Source organism: Marmota monax, unplaced genomic scaffold, assembly GCF_021218885.2.
Source record: "Marmota monax isolate L192 unplaced genomic scaffold, Marmota_monax_Labrador192_F-V1.1 WCK01_AAM20220418_F8-fsc00187, whole genome shotgun sequence".
In the NCBI taxonomy this organism is placed as follows: domain Eukaryota; kingdom Metazoa; phylum Chordata; class Mammalia; order Rodentia; family Sciuridae; genus Marmota; species Marmota monax.
This window is the reverse complement of record NW_026694837.1, coordinates 2,716,608-2,729,028: the sequence shown is the minus strand read 5'-3', so window position 1 is coordinate 2,729,028 and position 12,421 is coordinate 2,716,608. Positions and strand designations below refer to the sequence as shown.

The following is a 12,421-nucleotide window of genomic DNA, read 5'->3' as shown; positions in this document are numbered from 1 at the left end:
AATTTTTTATTTTAAAATTATTTTTGTTGGTATATTGCCCAGGCTGGTCTTGAATTCCTGGGTTTAAGTGATCTTCCCATCTCAGCCTCCCAAGTGTTGGTACTACAGGTGTATACCACCATGCCTGGGTTGTGTTTTGAAGCATTTGTTTTTCCAAACTTCCGTATGTCCCTCTGCTACAGACCTCATCTTTAAAGCCCAATACTTGCAACAGCAGGCTGGTGGCCTCCACACCAGAACACAGCTCCATGTGCCTGTATACTGGTTTTTGTTTTTTTTTTTTTTTTTTGAGGGAGAATTTCATTATTCATTTCTTAGTTTTCGGCAGACACAACATCTTTATTTGTATGTGGTGCTGAGGATGGAACCCAGGCCGCACGCATGCCAGGCAAGCACGCTACCGCTTGAGCCACAACTCCAGCCCCTGTATACTGTGTTTTAAGCACTTGCATAAGACTGGAGTAGTAGCTCAGTGGTAGAATGCTTGCCTAGCATGTTTAAGGCCCTGGATTTAATCCCCAATGCCACAAGTATAAAAGTGCTTACATATATTATCTAAGCTAAAGAACCTTCCAATGGGGGCTGGAGATGTGACTCAAGTGGTAATGCGCTCGCCTAGCATGCGTGATACACTGGGTTTGATTCTTATCACCACGTAAAAACAAAATAAAGATATTGTGTCCACCTAAAACTAAAAAATAAATATTAAAAAAAAGAACCTCCCAATGTATGTATGATTGTCTCCATTTTATAGATAGGACTGGGGAGATAATCTGTTTAAGTGGCAAAACATGGCCTCAAATCTGGTGCACCTGGCTTTAGAGGCTGATGCTGCACATCCTGTTAGGTTTCCTCTGAAATAGCCAGAATTTGCCCTTCCAAAGATAGGAAGGTATAGAACTCCCCGCTCTTGCTTCAGATTCTGGTTGCTGTTAATAGGTAAATACAGAATCAGTGAAAACAAAACATTGGGCACTTTTCTGTGCTTTGACCACTTGAAGCATATTCCACCAGCCAGAATTTCTACTTTTTTTCTGAACTGGAATTGGACCAAATCTCCCACTTAGAGAAAAGTGGAGAGTCGACTAAAGGGAGTGGAGAGCTTGTGAATAAGGGGGCTATAAATTGTTTTGAGTGGAAGACATATTAAGCCAAGTCAGCTTCCTCAAATGCTTATTTTAAAAGCCTTCAGCTGGGGCTGGGGCTCGGGGCTCAGTGGCAGAGTGTTTGCCTAGCACATGTGAGAAACTGAGTTTGATCCTCAGCACCACATAAGAATAAATAAAGGTATTGTATCCATCTACAACTAAAAAAAAAAAAAAAAAAAAAAAAAAAGCCTTAAGCTGGTTGCTGCGGTCATGCTAATAATCCCAGCAACTCTGGAGGCTGAGGCAGGAGTATCTCAAGTTCAAAGTTAGCCTCAGCAATTTAGTGAGGCCCTGTCTCAAAAAGGGCTCGGGTTGCTGCTCAGTGCTTAAGCACCTCTGGGGTTCAATTCCCAGTACAAAAAAAAAAGAAATTTAGTTTTAAAAAAGCCTTCATAAGCAATGCCTAGACAAAGCAAAGTAATATCTGGATAATTTAGACACTTATTTCTCAGTGGATTTGGGATTCTGATCTCATGAGTCTTCTCCAAAGGAATCCAGAAATGAAGATCAATTAATATTAGCAGTAAAACCCTCTTTCCCTGGCAACAAGCTTGCTAAGAAACCTTTTTGCCTGGCGGGGAACCCCAGAGGTGGTTGTGAAGTAGTAGCCTCCAGTCCCAGGAAGTGCAGAGCCCCAGCTGCAGCAGGGTTCTGGCTTTTAATCTGTTGCTACCATTTGGGTCTCAAAGCAGTTGTGGGGCCCAAGCTAGGTACATGTAAAAGGTAGCTGATGGGCAAGTGCAGTCTGTAAATGTCGCGCTTTTTGTACCCCTTTCCACATCATCCTTTTTCATGGTGTAGTCTTACACCTCCTATGGCCTCATCTTCATTTGTCACTTAGGTAGAATAGTCTTATCAAGTAGACAAAGGGACATCCGCTGGAGACTATAGATTATGGAATGGTTGGAACCCATTCTTTAAGACCTGGCCTGGAGTGGGAGTTAGGGGGTTGGGAGATCGTCAGAATCTTAGAGCCAGCAGGCTATAAAAGATCTTCACATAACTCTTAAGCCGTGGCTGAAACAATAAAGCTAGTGTCAGTGTTGGGGTTTTGTGTTGTTTTTCTCCAAAGTCCCCTTTGCAGTGTATCTACATATACAGACAGCATGTATGTCGAGTAGGACAAAGGGCAGGAAGGCCAAAATACCCCTGGAATTGGGCCGGGTTGGGTCTTCCAACCCCACACTATAGTCTAATAGGGAAGCCGCGCTGTGACAATTGACCTCCAATCCCAAACAGGTAAGTTATGGGAGAGGAGGCTGGTGTAAGCCAGGATTTGTGGAAATGTTCCTTTGGGGGAAGGGCCGGGAGGTCAGCGGTCGGGTGAGTAAAATCCTGCTTCCTGCCTGACAGGGGGCGGGATTCTTGGTCTCCGTGGAGACGGCTGCTCCTAGCGACCTAACAGGCGTTGAGCAGAGTTGCTGGCCTGATGGACGCGGAGAGCCTCCTCCTGTCGCTGGAGCTGGCGTCGGGCAGTGGGCAGGGCCTCAGCCCCGACCGCCGGGCCTCGCTGCTCACTTCCCTCCTGCTAGTGAAGCGCGACTACCGATACGATCGGGTCCTGTTTTGGGGTCGCATCCTCGGCATCGTCGCGGATTACTACATCGCACAGGGCCTGAGTGAGGACCAGCTCGCACCACGCAAGACACTCTACAGGTGGAGGCGGCACCGGAGCGGTTGAGACCTCTGGAGGGGATCCAGGAGGGCTCGGCCGAGGCAGGGAGAGGGCTGGCGCGTCTCGAAAGGGGCGGGGCTTATGGTCGGAGAGCAGTGGGCAGAGCCTGAGCCCGATAGAATGAGAAAAGGCCTGGGGGCGGAGCCTGGGGACGAAAACGCACGGTTGAGGGGTGAGAACTGGGATGGCTCGGAACCTGGAGATCTAGGGTGTGAGGGGGCGGGGAAGTGGCTGGCGAGGTCAGAGAGGGCGGGGCCGGGGAGCACGCCCCAGCTGTTTGGGAGGCTGAGGCAGGAGGATCACAAGTTCAAAGCCAGCCTCAGCAAATTAGCGAGGCCCTAAGCAACTCAGCGAGACCCTGTCTCAAAAGGCTGGGGATGTGACTCACTGGTTAATCGCCGCTGGGTTCAAGCCTCGGTACCAAAAAAAAAAAAGAAAAAAAGAAATTTAGGTGTGCATGGATTAGTAACAGAGGCCAGGAACAAAGAAGGTCCTGGAGAAGGCAGACCTGGAGTAGAAGACAGATCCGAGTCAGCTGCTGGACCTGGCAATTCCCAAGGATTGAGTTTAGAGAAAGGTCAGACGCCCTGGGCATGGGTTGGTGCTGTTTGGAAGCATCTTCGATGGAGGCGTCGCTCTGCAGTAATAGTCCCTTTGGAAGTAGAAAATAGGCGAAATGGGGAGAGGTATGTAGAACTAGGAAAAATTCCCTGGACTCTGCCATACAGGACCATTAAGCCTTTTTAACTCACCCCAATGATGATGGGGGAACTTATGAGTTTATAAAGCAGTCCATTCAAGCTGCAGGTTGTTTGGAGACTTCATTTACCTATCCATATACCAATCCAACATTGGTTACAGCCTGTGCGTCCCTTGGGGTTAGGAAGATGACCAAGACATACCTCTGTCTAAGAGTCATTCACATCCAAGGGAGGGGCACAGACTTGTTATTCAGCAGTTAAAGCTTGATGTGAGCTGGGCAGGGTTATGCATGCCTGCAATACCAGAGGCTCCTGAGGCTGAGGCAGGAGGATCACGAGTTCAAAGTCAGCCTCAGCAAAAGCGAGGTGCTAAGCAACTCAGTGGGATTCTGTATCTAAATAAAATACAAAATAGGGCTGGGGATGTGGCTCAATGGCCTAGTGCCCCTGAGTTCAATCCCTGGTATCCAAAACAACAACAAATGATGTGTTAAAAACTATAACAGAAAAATGTATATAAAGGGAGACCAAGAGCCCTGGTCTTCTAGAGAACAACTAAGATCAATCAGGGAGTAACTTGCATTGCTTCTGAAAGGTGAGCAGTTCTCCAGGCTAGTGTGGGGAAAGGAGTAACAGAGGAAAAGTTTTGCACTCTGGCTATAGAAGGCTCAGAGTGCAGCATGGGGTGTTGTAGAAGTGGATGGAGAGAGGCCAAGGGAAGCCCTTGAGGGGCTAGAAGAAGAACCTGTTTATAACTGAGTGAGCAAAATGGCCTGAAAGTAGGTTGAGCATTTAGGAGTCAATGTAGCATCAAGATGAAGAGTCTTTGAAAGGGAAAAGTAACTGAAGGAGTAGTGGTGGCAGTGGTGGATGGAAAGATTTAGGTGGAAGAGTGGGTTTAATGGGAGTGGTGGTGAAGGAGAGTTCCAGGTCCATTCCTACTTCTGGCTGAGGCAGCTAAGTGCAGGCCCCACTGACTAGGAGAGAATTCAGACAGCAGGACCTGGGAAGACTCAGTGAATCTGGGGTGAGTTTCCGAGAGCAAGGTATAAGAAGGCAGGTTAAAATGCAGATATGAAGTCTAGAAGGAAAATTTAGACTGAAGACAAGAGATTGGGATTAATTTTATTTTATTGTATAAGTATGTGTTGAACACCTACCACATGCTAAAAATTGATTTAGGTGCAAAGAATTCATTGGTAAATGATACAAAGGCTTTGTCTTCATAGAGCTTATTCAATGCAGTGTGTGTTTTAGGGTCAAGGGGGTAGAGACAAAATAGATAAAATATATTACATGCCAGCTAAAATGTCTCCACCCAAAAGGATGGGGTATTATTTTATTTTTTTGCAGTGATGGGGACTGAACCCAGGGCTTTGTGCAGGCTAGGAAAGTGTTCTACCACTAAGCTATATCTATTTATTTATTTATTTTTTTTTGAGACAGAGTCTTGAGAAGTTGCCCAGGCTGGTCTCAAACTTGTGATCCTCCTGCCTTGGCAGGAGCTGTGATTATAGGCATGCGCCACCACATCCAGCTTTTGGAGTACTATATTAAACAGGGTGGTCATGTCCTCTCTGATTGGGTGATATTGGAGAAGAGACCTGAAGTGACTGAGGGAGTGACCTGTGTGGATCTCTGAGGGAAGTGAATTCCAGACAAGTGTGAAGGCCCCAATGCAGGCGTTTGCTTAGTGTGTTTGTGGAGCTTCATAGCAACTAGCATGGCAAGAGAGGAATGAGGGAGGGAATATGTTGTAGGACATGAGATCAGAGAGGTGAGGAGTGGAAAGCTATCATATAGGACCTTGTGGGGCATGAAAAGATATGGTTCAATGAAAAGTCATTAGAAGATTCTGCACAGAAGTGACATGATTTGGTTTAGGTTTGAACAGTTCGGTGGCTAGTAGTCTGAGAGGGGAGTCAATGTAAATTGACACAGGGAAGACAGTTAAGGCATCTACTGCAATATCCAGGCAAGAGTGATTAGTGGCTTGGACCAGTGGAGGTGATTGAATTCTGTATATTTACTGGGTATAGGTGGGCCTCAGGAAGACAAAGAGAAAAATAGGTGAGAATTGATCTCTGGAATTACTTGAGAAACTGGAGGAAAAAGAGAGTGTCTTGAGCCTAGGTTAGGCCTCCCTGAGATGGGAGGAGGGATGACCATGCTGTTGGCTCAGTAGTCAAACTGAGCAAAAATTAGGGCTCACCAAAGCAGGGGTGCCATGATTGAGTAAAGTTCAGCTTCCAGAAACTCATTTGGAAGTTCAGTCCAGATGTACAGGAAGAGTCTCATAATTTCAGTATACAAATCCCACCCCTGTTGCAGTTGTTTGACTTAAAAAAATTTCGACTTTACAATGGTGCAAAAGCAGTATTCATTCAGTGGAAATTGTACTTTGAGTATTAATCTTTTTCTGGAATAGCAGTATGCAGTCCGACCCTCTCTTGGGATGCTGATCAGAGCAGTAAGCTGTAGCTCCCAGTAGATGTTGTTACTAAGCCATGTTTGCTAGGTCAAATACATTTTTTTTTTATTTGGCAATATTTTCAATTTACTGTTGAGTTTATCAGGATATGACCTTATTGGAAGTTGAAGGGCATCATAAAATTCTTGTGACCTTAAAAAAATAAAATAAAATGTCTGGGCATGGTAGTACATGCCTGTAATCCCAGCAGCTTGGGAGGCTGAGGCTGAGGATTGAAAGTTCAAAGCTGGCTTCAGAAATTTAGTGAGCTTCTATCTCTAAATAAAACATATAAAAGGGCTGAGGACATGGCTCTGTGGTTAAATCCCTAGTACCCCCCAACATTAATTAATTAATTAAAATAAAATGGAGCTATACTTGGTGGCACATGCCTGTAATCCTAGCAATTTGGGAGGCTGAGGCAGGAGGATATCAAGTTCAAGGCCAACCTTAGCAACTTAGTGAGACCCTGTCTCAAAATAAATAATAAAAATGTCTGTGGGCCAGGTGCTGTGGTGCGTGTCTATAATCCCAGTGGCTGGGGAGGCTGAGGCAGGAGGATTGTGAGTTCAAAGCGAGCCTCAGCAATGGTGAGGCACTAAGCAACTCAGTGAGACCCTGTCTCTAAATAAAATACAAAGTAGGGCTGGGAGTTTAAAAAAAAAAAAATTGTCTGAGGATGCAACAGTGTCCCTGGGTTCAATCCACCAGTACCATAAATAAATATGTAAATAAATAAATAAAATTTGTTTCATGCATGAGGGTAGACTGCATGTGCAACAGGCATTGAGGGTTTCTAAGAGTCTGAAGGGAAGAAAGGTGGAAGTTTTAACAGCTCTTTGGGGGCCTGACCAACTAGGGCTAAAGGAGGTGCAGGAAGACTGGGTGAAGGGCCGTTGGAATCCAGGGGTGATGATGGATATCATTGGCAGCCTGAACTGCACCGATTGGAGCCTCTTGCCCCCCGCCACAGAAGAGACGATGGCACAGACAGCCATGGTGAAGGGCCGCTTCATGGGGGACCCATCACATGAGTATGAACACACCGAAATCCAGAAAGTGAATGAGGGTGAGAAGATCTTTGAAGAAGAAGTAGTGGTAAGTGCAGGTGGGAGGGTGGCCTGAGCCATCCAGAAGCCAGCCCAGGAGCATGTGCTTAGCATGCCTGAGGCCCTGGGTTCCATCCCCAACACCCAAATGAAACACACACACACACACACACACATACACATCAGCTCAATAGAAAGGGCAATGACGGCTATTACCATGACCTTCACTGCTGCCTAGTTGGTACTGAGTACATGGGTGTGCCCGATACTTTGCTGCTGTGCTTCAAACATCTTCTTTAATCCCTGTGATTCTGTGCAGATGAGACATTACTTTCCAGATGGTAGAGAGGAAGACACTGAAGCTTAGAGAGGTTAAGAGACTTGCCCAGGGGCACACAGAGTGAGGGGAGAGGACAGGCAGCTCTTGTGGAGCCTGGTTCTGGTGGGGCTGGGAAGCAGGGTCTTTGCTGTGTTCTGATGTCAAGGAAGGTGCCCAGGTTTGTGTGTGTGTGTGTATTTTTGTCACATACACAAACTGCATTCTCAACCCTCTTACATTTTTATGTCAATTTTTATTATACTACAAAATACATCACATAGTCCAAGGTTCAAAAGTATATATGGAGATGTTGGGTGTGGTAGTACAGACCTGTAATCCCAGTGTCTCTCTGGAGGCTGAGGCAGGAAGATCACAAGTTCAAAGCCAGCCTCAGCAACTTAGTAAGGCTCTCAGCAACTTAACAAGACCCTGTCTCAAAATAAAATTTAAAAATAGGGCTGGGAATATGGCTCAGTGGTTAAGTGCTCCTGGGTTCAATCCTTGGGCTCAATCCCTGCCCCCCCCCAAAAAAAATATATAAAGATACATAGTAAAGTTTCCTGTCTTTCCTGTCTACAAGTTAAGCAGATCTCCCCTCTGGGGGACATTAATGAAGTTGTTTTGCATGTGTGTGTGTGTGTGTGTGTGTGTGTGTGTGTGTGTCCATCCACATCTTTCTATGAGAGTGCAGTCCCGATCAGAAGCCTCATCATGTCCTAGGAGTTAGGAGTGTCCTAGCATCAGAAACCTGAATTTTTTGCAGGGTCCCCAGGGGATCTGAATTTACACTGAATTGTGAGGTGCTGTTTCCAGAGACAGTTCATGCAAATATAAACCTCAGCAAATACCCTACCTCAGCAAATTCTCTTTTGCCTTTAATACATGACACAAAACAAATGACTGCCAGTTATCTGCACAGTCCTGAACCTTGCCGTTTTTACTTAACAATGTCTTCTGAAGACCTTTCTGTGCAGTGCCTGAAAGGGCCACCTCATTCTTTGTGCCAGTGTGGGATGTGCCAGCATTTAGCCAGCGTCCGGTTCATGGAAATGTCAGCTTCCAGGTGTGAGCTTTGGCAAGCAATGCCACAAGGAGTGACTTTGTACTTAACGTCATTTCCAGTGTGCGTGCTTCATCTGAAGGATCGATTCCTAGAAATAGAATTGCTGGGTCAATATGAAAAGAGCCAAAATTTTGAAGCTAGACAAAGCCAGAATTCAAAACCCAGTTCCCACACATGAACCCAGAGGGTGGCAAAACTCTGTGGTTGGGCTGCCAGGCCCCAGGGCCAGCTGCACCTCACACCTGATAGACAGTTTCCTGGGCCTCTGTTTCATTTTCTGTCAAACTGGGATAGTAGTATTTGCTTTGCCATTTGTGCAGATTGACTGAGGTGACATATTCAAAGTCCCTGGCAATGCACTTACTGCATGTTAGTTTTCTTCTTTGCCAACCATGCAAAATGGCGGCCCATGGGAAATAGGTGGCTCCTTGATTCTGTGGGGCCTCTGTTGACACATTTCCCCTGCCAAGTGGTGCTTTTGCCCAGATATCTCTATGCAGTCCTTTTGATCATGGTGCCCTTCATGTTGATTGTAACCAAATTGCATCTGTGCAAGAAGATTATAAAATGGGGGAAATGCTTGAGAAATAATGGGCAGGATATAAAACTATGTAAACTGTGACTCTCATTTTATGTTCAATATATGCATAGAAAAAAGCAGAGAAGGAAGTATACCAATATGTTAGTGATTATCTTTGGGAGGTGGGATTCGAGTGTTTTTAATCCTCTTAGATATGTCTTTTTATCTTATCCAAATATTCTACAGGGAGATGATTGCTTTCATACTCTAAGAAGGCAAAATAAGCATGACTTAAACATGATGATTGAATGGTATGTGCATCTGGAGATGGCTCTGTGACCTTAAGGGTCTTTTTGGAAAGAGAGGGAACATAACAAACCATTCATGGTGACTGTCCCCTGCCATGGGGAAGAGAGAAGGCAACTTGGGGGGTCAGAGAGAAGAACTGAATTTTTTGTAGTTTTGAATACTGTGTCACCTATAATGATCACCAATTCAAAAAGGAAAAAAAAAGAAAGGAGGAAAAGAAAGAAAAAGGAAGAAGGAGATCTGTGCTGTACTCTGAGGTGAAAGAATGTATACACATAAAGTGTGTGTGTGTGTGTGTGTGTGGTACTGGAGATGGGACTCAGGGCCTCACACTTGCTAGGCAAGTGCCCTACCAGTGAGCAACTGAGCAACTGGTATTTTTGTATCAGTTTTTATTTTTCTAGATAATACATCACATGGTCCCAGATTCAGATGTTGAAAATGGAATATAGTAAGTTTTCCTCTCATCCCTGTTTGCCAGGTATGTAGGTTCTCTTCCTGGGGGACATAAATTTAACTGTCGTGCATGTGCAGGGAGGGAAGGTGAGGGCTTTTCCACCATGATCTTCTGTGGCCTTAGCTAGCACCTGTACTGGGTGACTCAGGTAAGAGGGCCATACAGAGGGTCCTCGCACCAGGTGTGAGTGGACACAGCACTCTGGCTGGATGGCTCCTTTCTGCTCTTCTCAGGTCCAGGTCAAGGAAGAGACCCGCTTGGTGTCCATCATTGACCAGATTGACCAGGCTGTGGCCATCATCCCCCGAGGTGCCCTCTTCAAGACCCCTTTTGGACCCTCTAATGTTAACCGAACTTTTGAAGGTGAGTTCTTTGGAGCCCCTCTCAGGACACGAGGGCCTCTCTTCCCAAAAGTCAGATATATGTCTGGAACACCAGAGTGGACCAGCCCTCCTTGGAGAAGTAAGCTGGGCCACATCACCTAGGAGCATGTGCCCCATGAGCTGGTGTTGGTGGTTGGGATGGGCTACCCTGTCTCTGGACCTGAGTCTCTTGTGCCCAGGGAGTGGGAGTAACCATGGTTGCTGAACATGGTCTGAGCTACCTGCTTTTCCCCACCTGCCTTGTCCTTGGACTTTTCCTCATTGCAGGATCTGAACCAAACTTTTCCCTTTTCTCCCTTCACTTCTCTGTCAGTGGTTGACTTAGTCTTTAACAAAGCCCTCCATATGGTCCCAATGCAAAAAGGGGCTCTAGAGCTTTGGGTGACCATCCTCCCTGGCTGCCTCCTCTTCCTAGGACTGTCCTTGTCTGAAGCCAAGAAGCTCAGCTCTTACTTCCACTTCAGGGAGGCTATCGACTTGAAGAATAAGACCTTGCTTGAGAAGGCTGACCTGGACCCCTCCCTGGACTTCATGGACTCTTTGGAGCATGACATCCCCAAAGGTAGTAGTCATAATCTTGAGGATCTGTCCTCAGGCTAAAGCAGTGGGCTGTGCCATATGCCCCTCTTCTCTGAGACTGGAAGCTAGGACCTGGGTAGGAATTGGTGGCTTACTATGGGCCCTTGAGACTGGGGCTTCCCTAGGGTCTAGTTGTAGTAAACACTTGGTTAATATTTTCCAGTGTCCAAAATTGGGATTTGTTTTCCTGAGATACTTCCACAAATGTGAAGTAGCTCAGAGTCTCTTGATTTTCAGAGAAACTTTTTTTTAAATTGAAAAATAACCACCCTATTTTAATTTTCTTTAAATTAATAGGTTAAATTGTATGAATTTATCATGTACAATGTGATATTTTAAAATATATATATATAGGGCTGGGGATATAGCTCAGTGGCAGAGCACATGCTTAGCATGTGCAAGGCCCTGGGTTTGATCCCCAGCAACACACCCACAGTCAAAAGAAAATTCTATATACACTGTGGAATAATCCAATCCAGTTAATTAAAAATGCATTACCTCGCCTAGTTCTCATTTTTGCAATGAGAACATTTATCCACTCTTCATTTTTCAAGAATACATTATAGTCATCATGAACTATTAATCATGTAGTCCTTGTAAAGATTACCAATTCAAAAAAGAAAGAAAGAAGCCACTACTACTTGGGACACTGAGGCAGGATGATGCATGCATGCATAAATAAATAAATAAAATACATAAAAATAAAGGAAGAGGACAAGGGACGCATATGCTGCTCAATAGATCTCTTACACTTATTTCTCCCAAGTATAATTCTATATCCTTTGATAACATCACTGTGGGCCCCTTTCCCCCAACTATCCCAATGACTAGTAACCACTGTTGGTCTAATCTGTTCTGTGAGGTCAACCTTTTAGGTTTCGTGTATGAGTGAGATTATGTGATACTTGTATTTCTGTGCCTGGTTTTTTCACTTAACAAAATGATCGGTAGTCCCATCCATGTTGTTGATAAAATTTCATTCTTTTTTAATGGCTGAATAGTATTCCCAGGTGTATATATTTCCAATTTCTTTATCCATTTATCTGTTGATGGACACTTAGATGGTTTCTATTTCTTAGCTGTTGTGAATGGTGCTGCAATGAATGTGGGAGTTTAATGTCTCTTTGACAGACTATTTTATTTCCTTTGGAAATATACTCAGGAGTGGGATTGTTGGATTCATAGCAATCTTGAATGGAGGCAGGTTAGGAATCTTCCTGAAAACATCTCTGAAAACATCCTGAAAATACTAGTAACACATCAATTTTCAGTCTGGGAGTTCTGGACAATGCTTGGGACATAACTGTGGCTCAATGAGTGGGTGTTGGTTGATAAGTGAACCACTCATTAAAGACATGAGTTGTACACGTGTGTGTGTGTGTGTGTGTGTGTGTTTTACTGGGAATTGAACCACTGAAATATGTCCCCAGCCCTTTTAAGACAGGGTATAGTTAAGTTGCCTGGGGCTGGCCTCAAACTTGTGATCCTCCTGCCTTAGCCTCCCATTTAGCTAGGATTACAGCCATGCACCACCATGCCTAGCTTGTACACTGACTTTCTGCTATGTATTTGGTTCATTTAAAAAAAATTTTTTTTTGTACCAGGGATTTAATCCAGAGGTGCTTTACCACTGAGCCACATCCCCAGCACCCCCCTTTTTTTAAATCTCACTTGTCTCCTATCTTAGCTGGCGACCTAATACTGGGTTCACAAAATCTGACTATTATAATAACTCAAGAAAATGACAA

The 12,421-nt window shown here is 44.9% G+C and overlaps 1 protein-coding gene across 7 annotated transcripts in view; it reads left to right on the top strand.

The window, feature by feature from the left end:
* The first annotated feature begins 2,544 nt into the window (after window positions 1-2,544).
* The window catches only part of Rsph9 (radial spoke head component 9), a 50,966-nt gene continuing 41,089 nt past the window's right edge, over window positions 2,545-12,421 (top strand). For 3 of the 7 annotated variants that reach the window (XM_046426129.2, XM_046426128.2, XM_046426124.2), the window contains exons 1-4: window positions 2,546-2,804; window positions 6,927-7,092; window positions 9,945-10,074; window positions 10,510-10,656. In XM_046426129.2, the coding sequence (XP_046282085.1) occupies window positions 2,578-2,804; window positions 6,927-7,092; window positions 9,945-10,074; window positions 10,510-10,656 (670 nt within the window). In that variant the 5' untranslated portion in view covers window positions 2,546-2,577. Of the gene's footprint in view, window positions 2,805-6,926; window positions 7,093-9,944; window positions 10,075-10,509; window positions 10,657-12,421 lie in introns of all 7 variants that reach the window. The other 4 variants (XM_046426127.2, XM_046426126.2, XM_058573181.1 and 1 more) reach the window with 3 other exon arrangements.